The sequence below is a fragment of the Pristis pectinata genome, chromosome 8 (assembly GCF_009764475.1).
Source record: "Pristis pectinata isolate sPriPec2 chromosome 8, sPriPec2.1.pri, whole genome shotgun sequence".
Taxonomy (NCBI): domain Eukaryota; kingdom Metazoa; phylum Chordata; class Chondrichthyes; order Rhinopristiformes; family Pristidae; genus Pristis; species Pristis pectinata.
In genome coordinates this window covers 90670337-90683463 of record NC_067412.1, presented here as the reverse complement: position 1 = coordinate 90683463, position 13127 = coordinate 90670337, and the positions used below count along the sequence as shown (strand labels likewise).

The window sequence follows — 13127 nt, the reverse complement described above, 5'->3', positions numbered from 1 at the left end:
AAATACAAAGTTGTGTCAATCTGGGTTAAATTTCCATAGCAACAAGTTTACACATATTTCTCTGTGAAGTAGAAAGGGAATGATATATTATAGGTTACTAATAATAAACTGTAATGTCATAAATATTGGTATTGCATAACCTTGCACTTGATCCAAAAGTTATTGTACAGGTATGACAAGAGATTAGGAAGCCAAGTGAAATGTTAGCCTTTGGTTCAGGGTGGATAGAGTACAAGTATAAGGAGGTTTTTCTGTAACTGTACGGGGCTTTAGCCTGAGCACAACTGGAGCAACAGGTAGTTTTGGCCACATTATTTAAGAAAGAATATAACTACCTTGGAAATAATGTAGCAAAAGTTGATTGATTCCTGAGTTAAGAAGTTTCTCCGCTGAAGAAAGATAGAAATAAATGGACCTATGCTCTCTGGAGTTAGGAGAGACAATTTCATTGAAGCATATATAATTCTGAGGGCATTTGACAGGATAGATATTGCAAGGACAAGACACAAGAGACTGCAGATGCTGGAATCTGGTGCAACACAAAATGCTGGAGGAACTCAGTGGGTCAGGCAGCCTCTGTGGAGGGAAATGGACAGTTGACGTTTTGGGTCCAGACCCTTCATCTGGTGTGGATGCTGACTAGCTAAGTACATTGAAAGCTGAGGCAGAATTTTGGACTATAGGAGAATCAAAATTTATAGAGACCGGGCAGAGTAGATTTGATCAGCCACAGACGTATTCGATGGCAGAACAGGAATTGCCTTTTTCTGTTTTTACCTTTTTTTTATGAAAATTAGGTTCAATTTTGTGACACCGTAAAATATCAGTGGCTTTAAATCCTAATGCAAGGCAAGTACAGTTCAACTTTTAGTGCATTAGCAGTTGCAAAAAGAATCACTTTTTCTTTCTTTCTGACGGACCAGACAGTTATACATTTGGAGTTATTATACATAACCAAAACACCTTCGGTGTAATTACTTACTTAAAACGAATACTATGTATTCATATAGATATTAAGCATTACCCGGTAACTAAACGCACATATATTAAAACCAGTGGGCACTGGTTAAACTTCCTTATTAGGAGATTGAGAACAAAATACAGGGAGACTCACCGGCAGTGGTGATGAGAAGAAGGAATGAGATTAAAAAGGATGTCATTCTTAAGGCTGAGACTCCGCTCTCCAAGAACTGTGGTGGTATGACAGCAGTTTACCTCGTGTGTGTGTGCATATCGGATCCACTGGTTACCAGTCTCCGCCCCGCTTCCAGGAGTGTCCCGTCTCGACCAACCCACTCCCAACCCAACTTCACCACAATACACAGAGACTGTTCTCAAAGAGCTCGGTATCACCGGAAACAACAACCCCCATCTGCGTCTGTAACCACCCTACTGAGTTCAGCGTTTGCAACATCTATACAACACTTTGCTCTAAGCCCGATTGCAAAATGCAATTCCGCTCTTTATCAGTTTATAAACAAACTTCTCTTTGAAATCGGACATTTAATGTTTCTGATGGAAAATCGAGGGTCAAACAGAAAATAATACCCCAGTCCCGAAGGTTACAGCTTCCACTCGTACAGAGCAGGAGGCAACAACTGTAGCGTCTGAACAAAGAGCTCGAGTACCGAGTACACCTGGAAATTGGACACTGCGCCGCCAGTTGAGGTTGCACACTAGATTAATGTACAGTCGTCACTGGGGATTTGAAATAAATACCGAACACGCTAGAAACACTGATCAGATCAGACAGCATCTGTGGAGAAAGAAACGGTCAGTGCTAACCTGACGAGCGCTCTCCACAGACATCTGCATCGTTCCCTCATTGTCATTGCTGAGAACAATGAATTTTTTCAACCGGATGCAAATATACCTGGGAATATCCGGTGTGAGACCTGGTCATTGCACGACAGTCTAAAGGCAAAACATTACAGGCAAAACATTACAGGTGCTCAGAATCTGAAATAAAGCAAAATAAATGTAGAAAATACTCAGGAGAGAGAGAGAGAGGTATGCAGAGTCAACGTTTCGTGTCGATGACCTTTCATCAGACCTGTTACTATTGTGTAACAGTGCCTGGTCATATTATCAGACTCGAATCAGATTGGTGTTGAGGGAGCCAATATACTCACCAGCAAGACTTGAAGAGATCCTCCAGTTGGATCGGAATTCACTGGGGAAAGAAAGGGAAGATGGCCAAATATCCTTTGGTCGCCCATCTGTCATTGTTCTTAGTCTCTCCCTATCTATTACATGGACAATGACCTCCTCCATTCAGTTGGTAGTGAGCCTCTTCCCATTCAAGTCACTTCCTGCTGACTTGTTGCATAAGAGCTGTGAGAATGCTTCAATATATGATCTGTCAAAGGAGAAAGAAAATATGTATGGGATTCAGGATGGACTGCCGGGTTAGCTGGTCAGTATGTGTCGTGAGGGTAGTGTCAGAAACCAGGAGTGCCTGAGGAAGCAGAAATAGTTGTAAGAAAGGGATACTTTCCCTTAAGTGAGAAAACACGTATTATTCAAAACAAATACTGTGTTCAACTTCTTCTGGTGTGCTAAACATTAGCTGTGTATAGCGTTATTGCTGACTCCAATCTCCCAAGAAAATGTATGAAATTGAGAAACGGTAAATGAAAAGTAGGGTTATGCTGCCTAGAACAGAAATTCATGGGCTACAACAGGACCATGGCAGTTTCTATCAAGACGTCTATGCAGAGCTCATAATTGTTGCTTTCTACTCTTTTTCTTCTTAGACATTCTCTCAGGATTGAGGATAGGTTAAGTGAGCTAGGGCTTTTCTCTTTGGAGAGAAGGAGCATGAGAGGTGACTTGATAGAGGTGTACAAGATGATAAGAGGCATAGATCGAGTGCACAGTCAGAAACTTTTTCCCCAGGGCGAAAATGGCTAACACGAGGGGGCATAATTATAAAGTGATTGGAGGAAGGTAGAGGGGAGATGTCAGAGGTAAGTTTTTTTACACAGAGAGTGGTGGGTGTGTGGAATGCACTGCCTGCAGAGGTTGTGGGGGCAGATACATTAGGGACATTTAAGAGACTCTTAGATAGCCACATGAATGATAGAGAAATGGAGGGCTATGTGGGAGGGAAGGGTTAGATAGATCTTAGAGCAGGATAAAATGTTGGCACAATGTCATGGGCCGAAGGGCCTGTACTGTGCTGTAGTGTTCTATGTTCTATGCAGCAGTGGTAGCCCACAATGGTAGTGTCATCTGCAAACTTGTAGATGGAGCTAGAACAGAATCTGGCCATGCAGTTGTGAGTGTATAGGGAGTAGCATTAGCATCAATGTTGAGGATAATCGTGGCGGAAGTGTTGTTGTCTATCCTTATTGACTGCAGTCTCATCCTTACTGATTCTGGTCTGTTGGTCAGGAAGTCAAGGATCCAGTTGCGAAGGGAGGTGTTGAGTTCCAGGTCTTGGAGTCAGTATTAATAATCTTGGACCATTCATAAGTATATAACTTGTAACTTTTACAAAATCTGCACATTTAACTGACTCAAACCTGTCTCCAGTGGGACCACAGCAGATGTGTTAATGTCATTGCTTGGGAGTCTTTCTAACTGCCATCACTATTCACCTGAAGTAAACCAATATTATTGTAGCCACCAATGAAAAGAGTCACAATCTACAGTAAGTAGATGACATAGGAAGAAGAAATGGTCTGGATATTTATAACAAATACATAAATCATTACTTCTGAATTTATTCAACAGGATTTGTGTACAGTGTTTCCTCAAACACATGGTCTTGCTTCTTGGTGATCAAAAAAAAGCCCTTGAGTTAATCATAAACTATTCAAGATTTGATATTGAAAAATTGTTCAATTATTTGATAATCCAACAAGTATTTTCTGTTTGCTAGGCAGGTGTAGCTCAAACTTTGGAATCAAAAACAGAGTTTTTAAATTTGAGGATGATACTTGATGGGGTGAAGGGTCTAATCAACATCAAGTTAATGAGCTTGTAGTCTGGCATATAATAAATCTCAATGCAGCTAAGTGTCAGTTATCACATCTTGATAAGAAAAATGTGGATGTCACATCCTACTTGAAAAACAAGAATCTAATAAAAGAATAATAGGGATCTCGAAGAACAAATAAACTAGTCAAGATCATAAAAAGTTCAAAACAAACATGTGTTTATTTCTAGAAGAATAGAATTTAAAAATAGTGAAATTACATAAACTTATTTTGAACCTCCGCTAGACCGGAGGTACAATTCTAGAAACCATCAGAAAAGATAGAGAGGCACTGTTAAGAATGCAAAAAAAAGAGATTTACTGGGTGATACCAAAATATAAAACAATATCTTTTGAGAATGGATTAATGCTCTCTTGAAAAGAGAAATCTGAGGATGATCTAATAAGAATCTTTAAAATTTTGAAAGATTTTGATGGAATTGACACAGAATACATTGAAGCAGAATGCAACTGGAGTCGAAGATGGTTATCAAGAAATCAAATAGAAATTCAGAAGAAAGTTCTTTACCCAGAGACTTATCACGTGTGCTTCATTGGTTACAAAGCCTAAACCACTAACATAAATTGTGAACCAGAGTGACCCCCAATTTCTAGCTTCTTCCACTCCGAGTAGTTTTCCTTTACCACTTCTCTTGGCTTTCCACCTTGAAGTCCATAAAGGATCAATGCTGCGATTTGTGCCCTGACTCTGTAGGTTCTGACATTTATTAATCTATTATATGATAGCTTAAAGAATCTGCAGAAATCAAGATAAGTTACATGTCTGCCTATCCTCTCCGTTGTTTCATTGAAGGATTTTTTAAGTATATATTGATTCAAGGAATGTGGGCTTTACAGGCTGAGGCAGCATTTAATTGCCCGTCCCTAGTTGCCCTTGAAGGTGGTGGTGAGCTGCCTTCTTGAACCTGTATAGTCTTTGAGGTGTGCTATTAGGGAGAGAGTTCTAGGATTTTGTCCCAGCAATGGTGAAGGAACAGCGATATGTTTCCAAGTCAGGATTGTGTGTGGCTTGGAGGGCTACTTCTGGGTGGTGGTGTTCCCCATGCTTTTGGTGCTCTTGTCCATCTAGCTGGTAGAGGTTTTGGGTTTGGAGGTCAGCCAAGCAAGAATTTTGCTTCTGAAATCCATACTGACTACTCATCATATTTTTAGCTTCTCGAGATTTTTCAGTTTTCCCTATTTGCAGGTTTCACATATTTTTCCTTCCTACCACTGAGGTTAAGTTGACTGATCATACTGTTCCCTCCCCTTTTTGTTCCCCATTCTCTTATCTGCTCTGGTTCATTCTCAATTATCATAACCAGTAGCTTGTCCTCCCTTGTCAAGCCTCCTACATTCTAGGTTAAAAAGCATTCTTTCTACATTAAAGGAATTCAGTCCTTTATCTCCTTACCCTACTTCAGGCCAATTCGTTCTGGTCTGGTTGAAATCTCCATGATTATTCAGTCATTTGCTTAACTTGTTTGCGTATTTCTTCCTTCATCTTCATCATACCGTTAATTGGTTTGTAGACTAGCCCTATGACTGTTATTGATCCTTTATTAACCTCTGTCCAACAAATCCTATTTCTGTTTCACCAATAACAATATCACTTTTCTATTACAAATAAATATATACTTGGAAAGAAAATTTTCCAGAGGTGTGGGGAAGTGCAGGCAGTAGGATTAATTGAATTATTCTTTTCAGGCTGAAAGGCCTCCTCTATGGTGCAAGATTCTATCTACAGAAATGTAGAAAATAGAGGGAAAAGCAAAATACAAACTGAGCGGACACAAGAAAGACTGCATATGCTGGAAATCTGGAACAACACACAAAAAAGCTGGAGTTCCTCCAGCATTTTTTGTGTGTTGATACAAACTGAGCAGTCATTTTGTAGATCCAGTCTGAACAGAAATAAAAAATGTAAAGGTCATCAATAGGTTGTAGGATGTGCTCTGCTCTTTACTGGTGTGAATTCAGGAGCCACCAGCACCCTTGAGACAGAAGGACAGATGATTTGATGACTGCACTGCCCATACACCTTGAAGACCATACAATCACACACTCACTCACTTCTATAAAAATAGAAAAAAGCTAGAACTACTCAGCAGGTCAGACAGCATCTGTGAAGAGAGAAACTGTGTTAACAATTCTACTGAGTATTCCTATCATTTTCTGTTTTATTTCTATTTTCCAGCATCTGCAGTTTCTTGCTGTTTGACTCACTCTCTCCTTGTCAGCACTACCAGTATCTGTTCAGTTCTATTCCAGTTTGTCAGTGTTACTGCCAGTATTTTGTTTATTGGCCTATTTCTAACTGAAGTAATTCTGAACTGATACATATTACAGGTGAGAATTCACAATCCCATCAGAATTTTTATCCATAGTATGCAGCGGCAAGAGTCACTTCCAATGGCAATTAAACTAAATAGTTGTTGACCACCAGTCCACATAGATGTTTGTGAATGAAAGCAACTTCTAAAACACGAATACTTGACATGCTTTCTATAGTACTTGAATTGTTCTTAATGTATGATAGCCATTATAGTTAGAACCTGATCCATATTCACACAGCCCCCAAAAAAATCTCTAGTTAATGATAAGGAGTGGCAAATTTCTCCATTCTTGGAATAGTAAGAAAAACAGAATTGCTCCATCTGGCAATTGGTCTGACCTCCAATAACTTAATATGAATCAGTTTTTGTAGACTCAGTGGTGCCAGCGTGAAGAAATCTCAGAAATGGAATACTGTCTGGAATGGAATACTTTATACCTCACAGAAGAAATGCAATGAGAACATAAGGGCATAAGTAATAGGAGCAAGAGTAAGCTATGCAGACCCTTGGGAGGCTCAACCATTTAATAAGATGATGACTGCTTTGATTTTGGCCTTTGCTGCCTGATCCCTGCTCCTCTATGCTCCAAAAATCCGTTGGTCAGAGAGTGATTCCTACACAGTGCAGTGGCACCTTTATAGAAGTTTTGTAACGATAAATATAATTTCAGAGTGGCAGTAAAAAAATTCTTTAATCTATTTCTATTGTAATGAAAAGGGAATTTGTTAATGAGAGCTGCACAAGAAAGGTCAGGGCAGAGTCAGGGTACAAACAACCTCTGCACCCTTGAGAGGATAATGCTTCCTTAAAAGAAAATTAACCATTGGCTGGCTGCTTCTGATTAGGAGCTACATCCTCTAAATTGAGGTGTTGAAGGGGATCCCTTTGTATTCATCTTCTTGGGACATCTCATTTTTTTATTGGAATAGGATCGTGTGAATGGGGAGAGGGTGGAGGTTGAGAGATTTTCCCTTAGATCTCTCCTGTTTGATGACAGGCAGGAGTCCTTCAAAAATTAATTCTTCACTGGATTTGCAATCCTTCACAATTCTTAGCTATCCCAAGATTCCCACATCAGGTAGTATAAATCAAATGTTGGATCATGTAAACTCTGCGTAGAACTTGGGAATGAAAATATGCTTTATGGACATGATCGGACTCTGCCTCATCCAATCTAAAATTCTCAGCTGATTTGTTTTTGCTTGTATAAGCTTACTAAACTGCAGTTAAATTTGAATACATTAGCTGTCTACATTATATGTATTTGGTATATTTATATAATATACCATATAAATATACAATAAGGTGCACCAGCTATAAGTGGCTGAATGTTTAAACACATCATCCAGAAATAATAACTGGTCAGACAGCGAGAAAGTGTCACAAACATGATGACTGATTCATGCTAAGTTCTTGGAACTCAAACTAACTGCCAGATAGAGTAATATGGTTATTTTTAGTGTCGTCAGAATGGGAGGATGAAAGAAAATTGCAACTCCTTGTCATTAATTGGAGAAATATTTTCGGACCTTGTTTGTGCATAAGGGATAAGGTTAGGCCTGCTTTAACTCTCACATATAAACAATGGCTGAAGTTCTGTAAAATGCATGCCAGCTGTCTGTGATTTGGAGGTTGTTTTTATTCACAGACACAAATCCACATGGATAAGAACGCCGACAATTATTCAGTTTGGTTGCTTTTGGAAGTGATTCTGGCCACCGTGTATTGTGGACAGGAATTCTTACAATTCTTGCATGTAATATGCACCAACTCAGAATCTCCTTGTGTAGGAGCAGGATGTTGGAAGTGATCCTGTGGAGAGGAAGGAAGCATGAAAACCTTGAGCAACAAACAATCTGCTGGAGGAACTCAGCAGGTTGAGCAGCGTCTGTGGGGGGAAAGGAATTGTCAATGTTTTGGGTCGAAACCCTGCATTAGGACACTTAAAAAACTTGAGGCTGGAGAAGGGATCTTGAAGGAACATTGCAAGAAAGTGAGAACAGTGTATTGGGGGAGTAGAAGCTAGATGGAGGAAATACTAATAGCAGTGCTTTGAGCTGGGAATTGGGACAAGTGGATAGGAAAGAGAGGGACGGCTGAGAAGAAAGGGAAAGGAAGAGTTGTAGAATTTACTGAGAAAAGGGAATGTCATCTTGATCTGAGAGTATTAGAAGGACAAAACATTGCCAACTTGCATTGGGGAAATAAGATTCTTTGATCACGCATTTCCTAAGATTAAGGATACAGGCAACATAATTTTGGATGAGATGCAGATTACAAAATGTGGAAAGCTTGGCAGAAGAGATAAAAGCATGAAAGGGGGTTCCATGGTAGGCTGGCTAAAGATTACTATTTTTTGTGAAATAACACCTTAATGAATTTGCCCCCATTTTGGTTGCAATGAAAGTGAAACCACCTTCAAACATGACATTGACAGCAGCTGTGGAATATGTACGTATGCAGTTAAATGAAGAAATCCAGAAAGCCATTTGTTATGATGCATTCTTTTGGGAAAGTTGCTTGAAAATATTATACTCTTTTGCATTGAGGCTATGAAACATTTTAATAACGTGCTAAGCCATAATTTTTGCTTGGCAGTTCTGGCCCCTAAAAGTAATTTAATGCATGTGGATTGTAATTTCCTTAGATATAATTTCAAAATATAATGGATTTTACTGTAATTATTTTTAACAAATTTACTCTTGCTCTCTGTGAAATTTCAACCTCTACCTTAGATGATGTGTCTGTGCAAACTTTATTTTGTGCTAAGTCCCACCTTTTAAAATATTTGTTAAAAATTGTACTTTCTACTTCCTTATTTGCTGTGTGGGAGAATTCTTCAACATGACTGGTTGTTCAGAGAGCTTGACAGCTTCACTATTACTGGACACCAGGATTCTACTGAACTCTTGACAACAGCAGATGTTGGAAATGGGGAAGTTGTAATCAATGGATCTTTGCAGTCAGCTTTCTTCAAGGTCAGCAGTGAATGTTGTCACTTCGCCACTAACCACAAAATCTAACCTAATGTGCACCAAGCCCTCCAGATGTCACAACCCTATTGAAGTGCAAGTACAGTTAATTTATGGTTGATTATTATTTTCTATATAAAAATGAAGCTTTGCCAGATCACTGTGACATTTCCACATTTATTCAAGAAGCTAAATTATTTTTCTTCATACATCAAAATCAAATGGTGCTGCTGATATGCTTTAAGATTATTTCAATCTCAAGACTCAAGGGATTTTAGGGGTGGGGGGTGGAGGGGAAGAGGGCTGCTAATGTACCAGAATGCATTTTTCTGCGTTTAATATCAGTTGGCGTCTAGTTATTATTTCTGATTTGAGTCACCTTTCATCAGTACAGCTCTCATTTCATTAATAAAGCTTAATCCAAACTCCAGTGTGCATTCTCAAAATATTAAATGAGATTTTTCCCACACAACTCATCTCTGTATTATCTCTAAATGGTCTGGCCAATTTTCGATATAGGACCATTCCCAGGGGAAAGCTAGGTCGAAACTGCAATAGTTAGTTTCTTGTTGAGTCCTAGCGTTCGTCAGGGATAGGAGATTCCTATCCCTTAGTCAAGACGTGTCAAAATCCAGCCCTAAAAATAAAGGGGTTCAATAAAAGGAATCCTTGGATTGCTCCATAAATTGCTGATGTCCATAAGCTAAGAAGGTCTCTGTGGTAGATCACTAATCTACATTGAGTTAGATATCTCAATCAAAGTAACAAAGGGGTTTGAATAATTATCCATAGGATACGGCACTTTTTGGGATGTTGTCTACTTGGACTTTAGCAGGGCATTTGACAAGGTCCCTCATGGGTAGGCTCATCCAGAAGATTAATATGCATTGGGATCCACGGTAACTTGGATGTTTGGATTCAGAATTGGTTTGCCATAGAAAACAGAGGGTAGTGGTCGATGGGACTTACTCTGGCTGGAGATCCATGACTAATGGTGTTCTGCAGGGATCTGCACTGGGACCTCTGCTGTTTGTGATATTTATAAATGACCTGGATAAAAATGTGGATGGGTGGGTTAGTAAGTTTGCAGATGATACAAAGATTGGTGGTGTTGTGGACAGTGTAGAAGATTGCCAAAGGATGCAGTGGGATATAGATCAGTTGCAGATATGGGCAGAGAAATGGCAGATTGAGTTTAACCTGGCCAAATGTGAAGTGCTGCACCTTGGGAGATCAAATATAAAGGAACAACACATTGCAAGACCCTTAACAGTTTTGATATGCAGAGGGACCTTGAGGTCCAAGTTCATAACTCCCTGAAAGTGGCTTCACAGGTTGATAGGGTGGTAAAAAAGGCGTATGACATGTTTGCCTTTATTAGTCGAGGCATTGAGTTCAAGAGTCAGGAGGTTATGTTGCAGCTTTATAAAACTGTAGCTGGGCCACATCTGTAGTATTGCATTCAGTTCTGGTTGCCCCATTATAGGAAGGATGTGGAGGCTTTGGAGAAGGTGCAGAAGATGTTTACCAGGATGCTGCCTGGATTAGAGGGCATGTGCTATGAAGAGAGGTTAGACAAACTTGGGTTGTTTTCTCTGGAGCGGCGGAGGCTGAGCGGAGACCTTGTAGAACTTTCTAAGATTGGGAGAGACATAGCTAGAGTAGATAGCTGGTATCTTTTTCCCAGGTTTGAAATATCTAAAAGGAGAGGGCATGCATTTAAGGTGAGAAGGGGTAAATTCAAAGGAGATGTGGGGCAAGTTTTTTTACACAGAGAGTGGTGGATGCCTGGAATGCATTGCCAGGGGCGGTGGTGGAGGCAGGTACGATAGAGGCATTTAGGAGGTTCTTGGATAGGCACATGGATGTGCAGAGAATGGAGGGATATGGACATTGTGTAGGCATTAGTTTAGTTAGGCATTTAATTACTAGTTTAATTAGCTCCTCACAACATTGTGGGCTGAAGGGCCTGTTCCTGTGCTTTACTGTTCTATGTTCTGGACCAGCCTGCCATGCGGGACCTTGTTAAAGGCTATGCTAAAATCCATATAGGCAACATCTACTACCCTACCCTCATCTACCCTTTTAGTTACCTATTCAAAAAACTCTAAAAGATTCATCATACAAGACTTTCCATGAACAAAGCCATGCTGACTTCTCCTGATTAGATTTTGTCTATGCAAATGCTGGTAGATCCTGCCCCTCAGAATTCCCTCCAGTAACTTCCCCACCACTGATGTCAGCCTGAACAATGGAACAACATTAACCACCTTCCAGTCTTTGGAAACTTCGCCAGTGTCTAACAATGTAGCAAATATCTTCACAAGGGCCTCCGCAGTTTCTTCTCTAGCCTCCCACAAAGTCCAAGGGTGCACTCGGTCAGGCCCTGGGGATTTATCCACCTTAATGCACTGTAAGGCTGCAAATACCTCCTCCCTGGTAACATGAATGTTCTCCAAAACATCTCCACTTGTTTCTCTTATCTCTTGAGCAACCATGATTTTCTCCTCAGTAAATACCGAGAAGAAGTATTTGTTAAAAATTCCACCCACCTCCTGTGGCTTGAGATATAGGCAGCCCTACTGATCTTTAAGGGGACCTACTCTCTCCCTAGCTTTTACTCTTAATATAGTTATAGAACCTCTTGGGATTTTCCTTAACCTTAATTGCCAGAGCCATCTCATATATTCTCTTTGCCCTCCTGATTTCCCTCTTAAGTGTATTCTTAATCTTTTTATGGTCATCAGGGGATTCACTCGTCCCCAACCTCCTAAACCCAATGTATACTTTTTTTTCTTGACCAGAGCCTCAATATCTCTTGTCAGCCAAGGTTCCCTAAACTTGCCAGGTTTACCCTTCACCCTAACAGGAACATGCTGCCCCTGGACTCTTGACATCACACTCTTAAAATCCTCCCACTTGCCATTCATTCCTTTTCCTTCAAACAGGCTCACTGAATTGACCTCTGCTCAATCCTGTCTAATTCCTCCAAAATTAACCCTGCTCCAGTTCAGGACCCTAACCTGCAGACCAGTTTAAAAAGAATGGGAAAGGTGATAAAGTAAATCACATTTTAGTGAATTAGTGATATATATGTGTTACTACCGGAGAAATACTCCCAAAAATGATAGCAGTTGTGGCTTTGACTTCCTCATTTCTAATATCTGCTGCTGCAAGGAGTTTAGTGGGATCCCTGGAACAGTGAAGTCACCAAGTTCACTGAGCAACCAGTCACATTGAGGAATTCTCAGACAGCAAATAAAAAGCACACTTTTGTTTATTTAATTGGAGAGGGGCGAGTTTGGAAAGCTCTTCCTAAAACAGCAACTAATGTTATATCAATTGTCCATTTTAAATATTTGATTGATAGGTTTTTGTTAATCAAAGATATTAAGAGTAATGAGGCAAAGGCGATTACATGGATCAGGTCATACATCAGACATGATCTCATTGATTGTGTGGAACAGACATGTGGATGTAAACGTTTTACACTTGTTTCTGTGATTCTTATATTCTTAAAATTCAGGGAAGGAATATCTGCAATATAATGGGGAAAAAAAGCACCATAAGAGGCAAATATATACTTTTCATATTTTTATACCCAGATCCAACATGTACTCCTCTTGAACCTGTTCCACTATTGAAATGAGATCATGACTGATGTACATCCTGACCTATATAATTGCCTTTTCCCTGTACCTCTTAATACATTTGATTAACAAAAACCTACCAATCAAAGATTTAAAAAGAACAATTGCTGTTTGCAGAAGAGGAAGTCAGAATAAACAATAAAGGTTGGCAGATTGTGACTGGAGGCTATTCAACAATGTGGCTTAA

General features: G+C 39.8%; 1 protein-coding gene across 1 annotated transcript in view; it reads right to left on the bottom strand.

Annotated features, from left to right (window-relative positions):
* rxfp2l (relaxin family peptide receptor 2, like) overlaps positions 1–1182 on the bottom strand; it is a 69013-nt gene extending 67831 nt beyond the window's left edge. Inside the window, exon 1 of the mRNA XM_052021623.1 lies at positions 1115–1182. Coding sequence (XP_051877583.1) covers positions 1115–1160 — 46 coding nt within the window. The 5' untranslated portion in view covers positions 1161–1182. The remainder of the gene's footprint in view (positions 1–1114) is intronic.
* Between the last annotated feature and the right edge of the window lie 11945 nt (positions 1183–13127).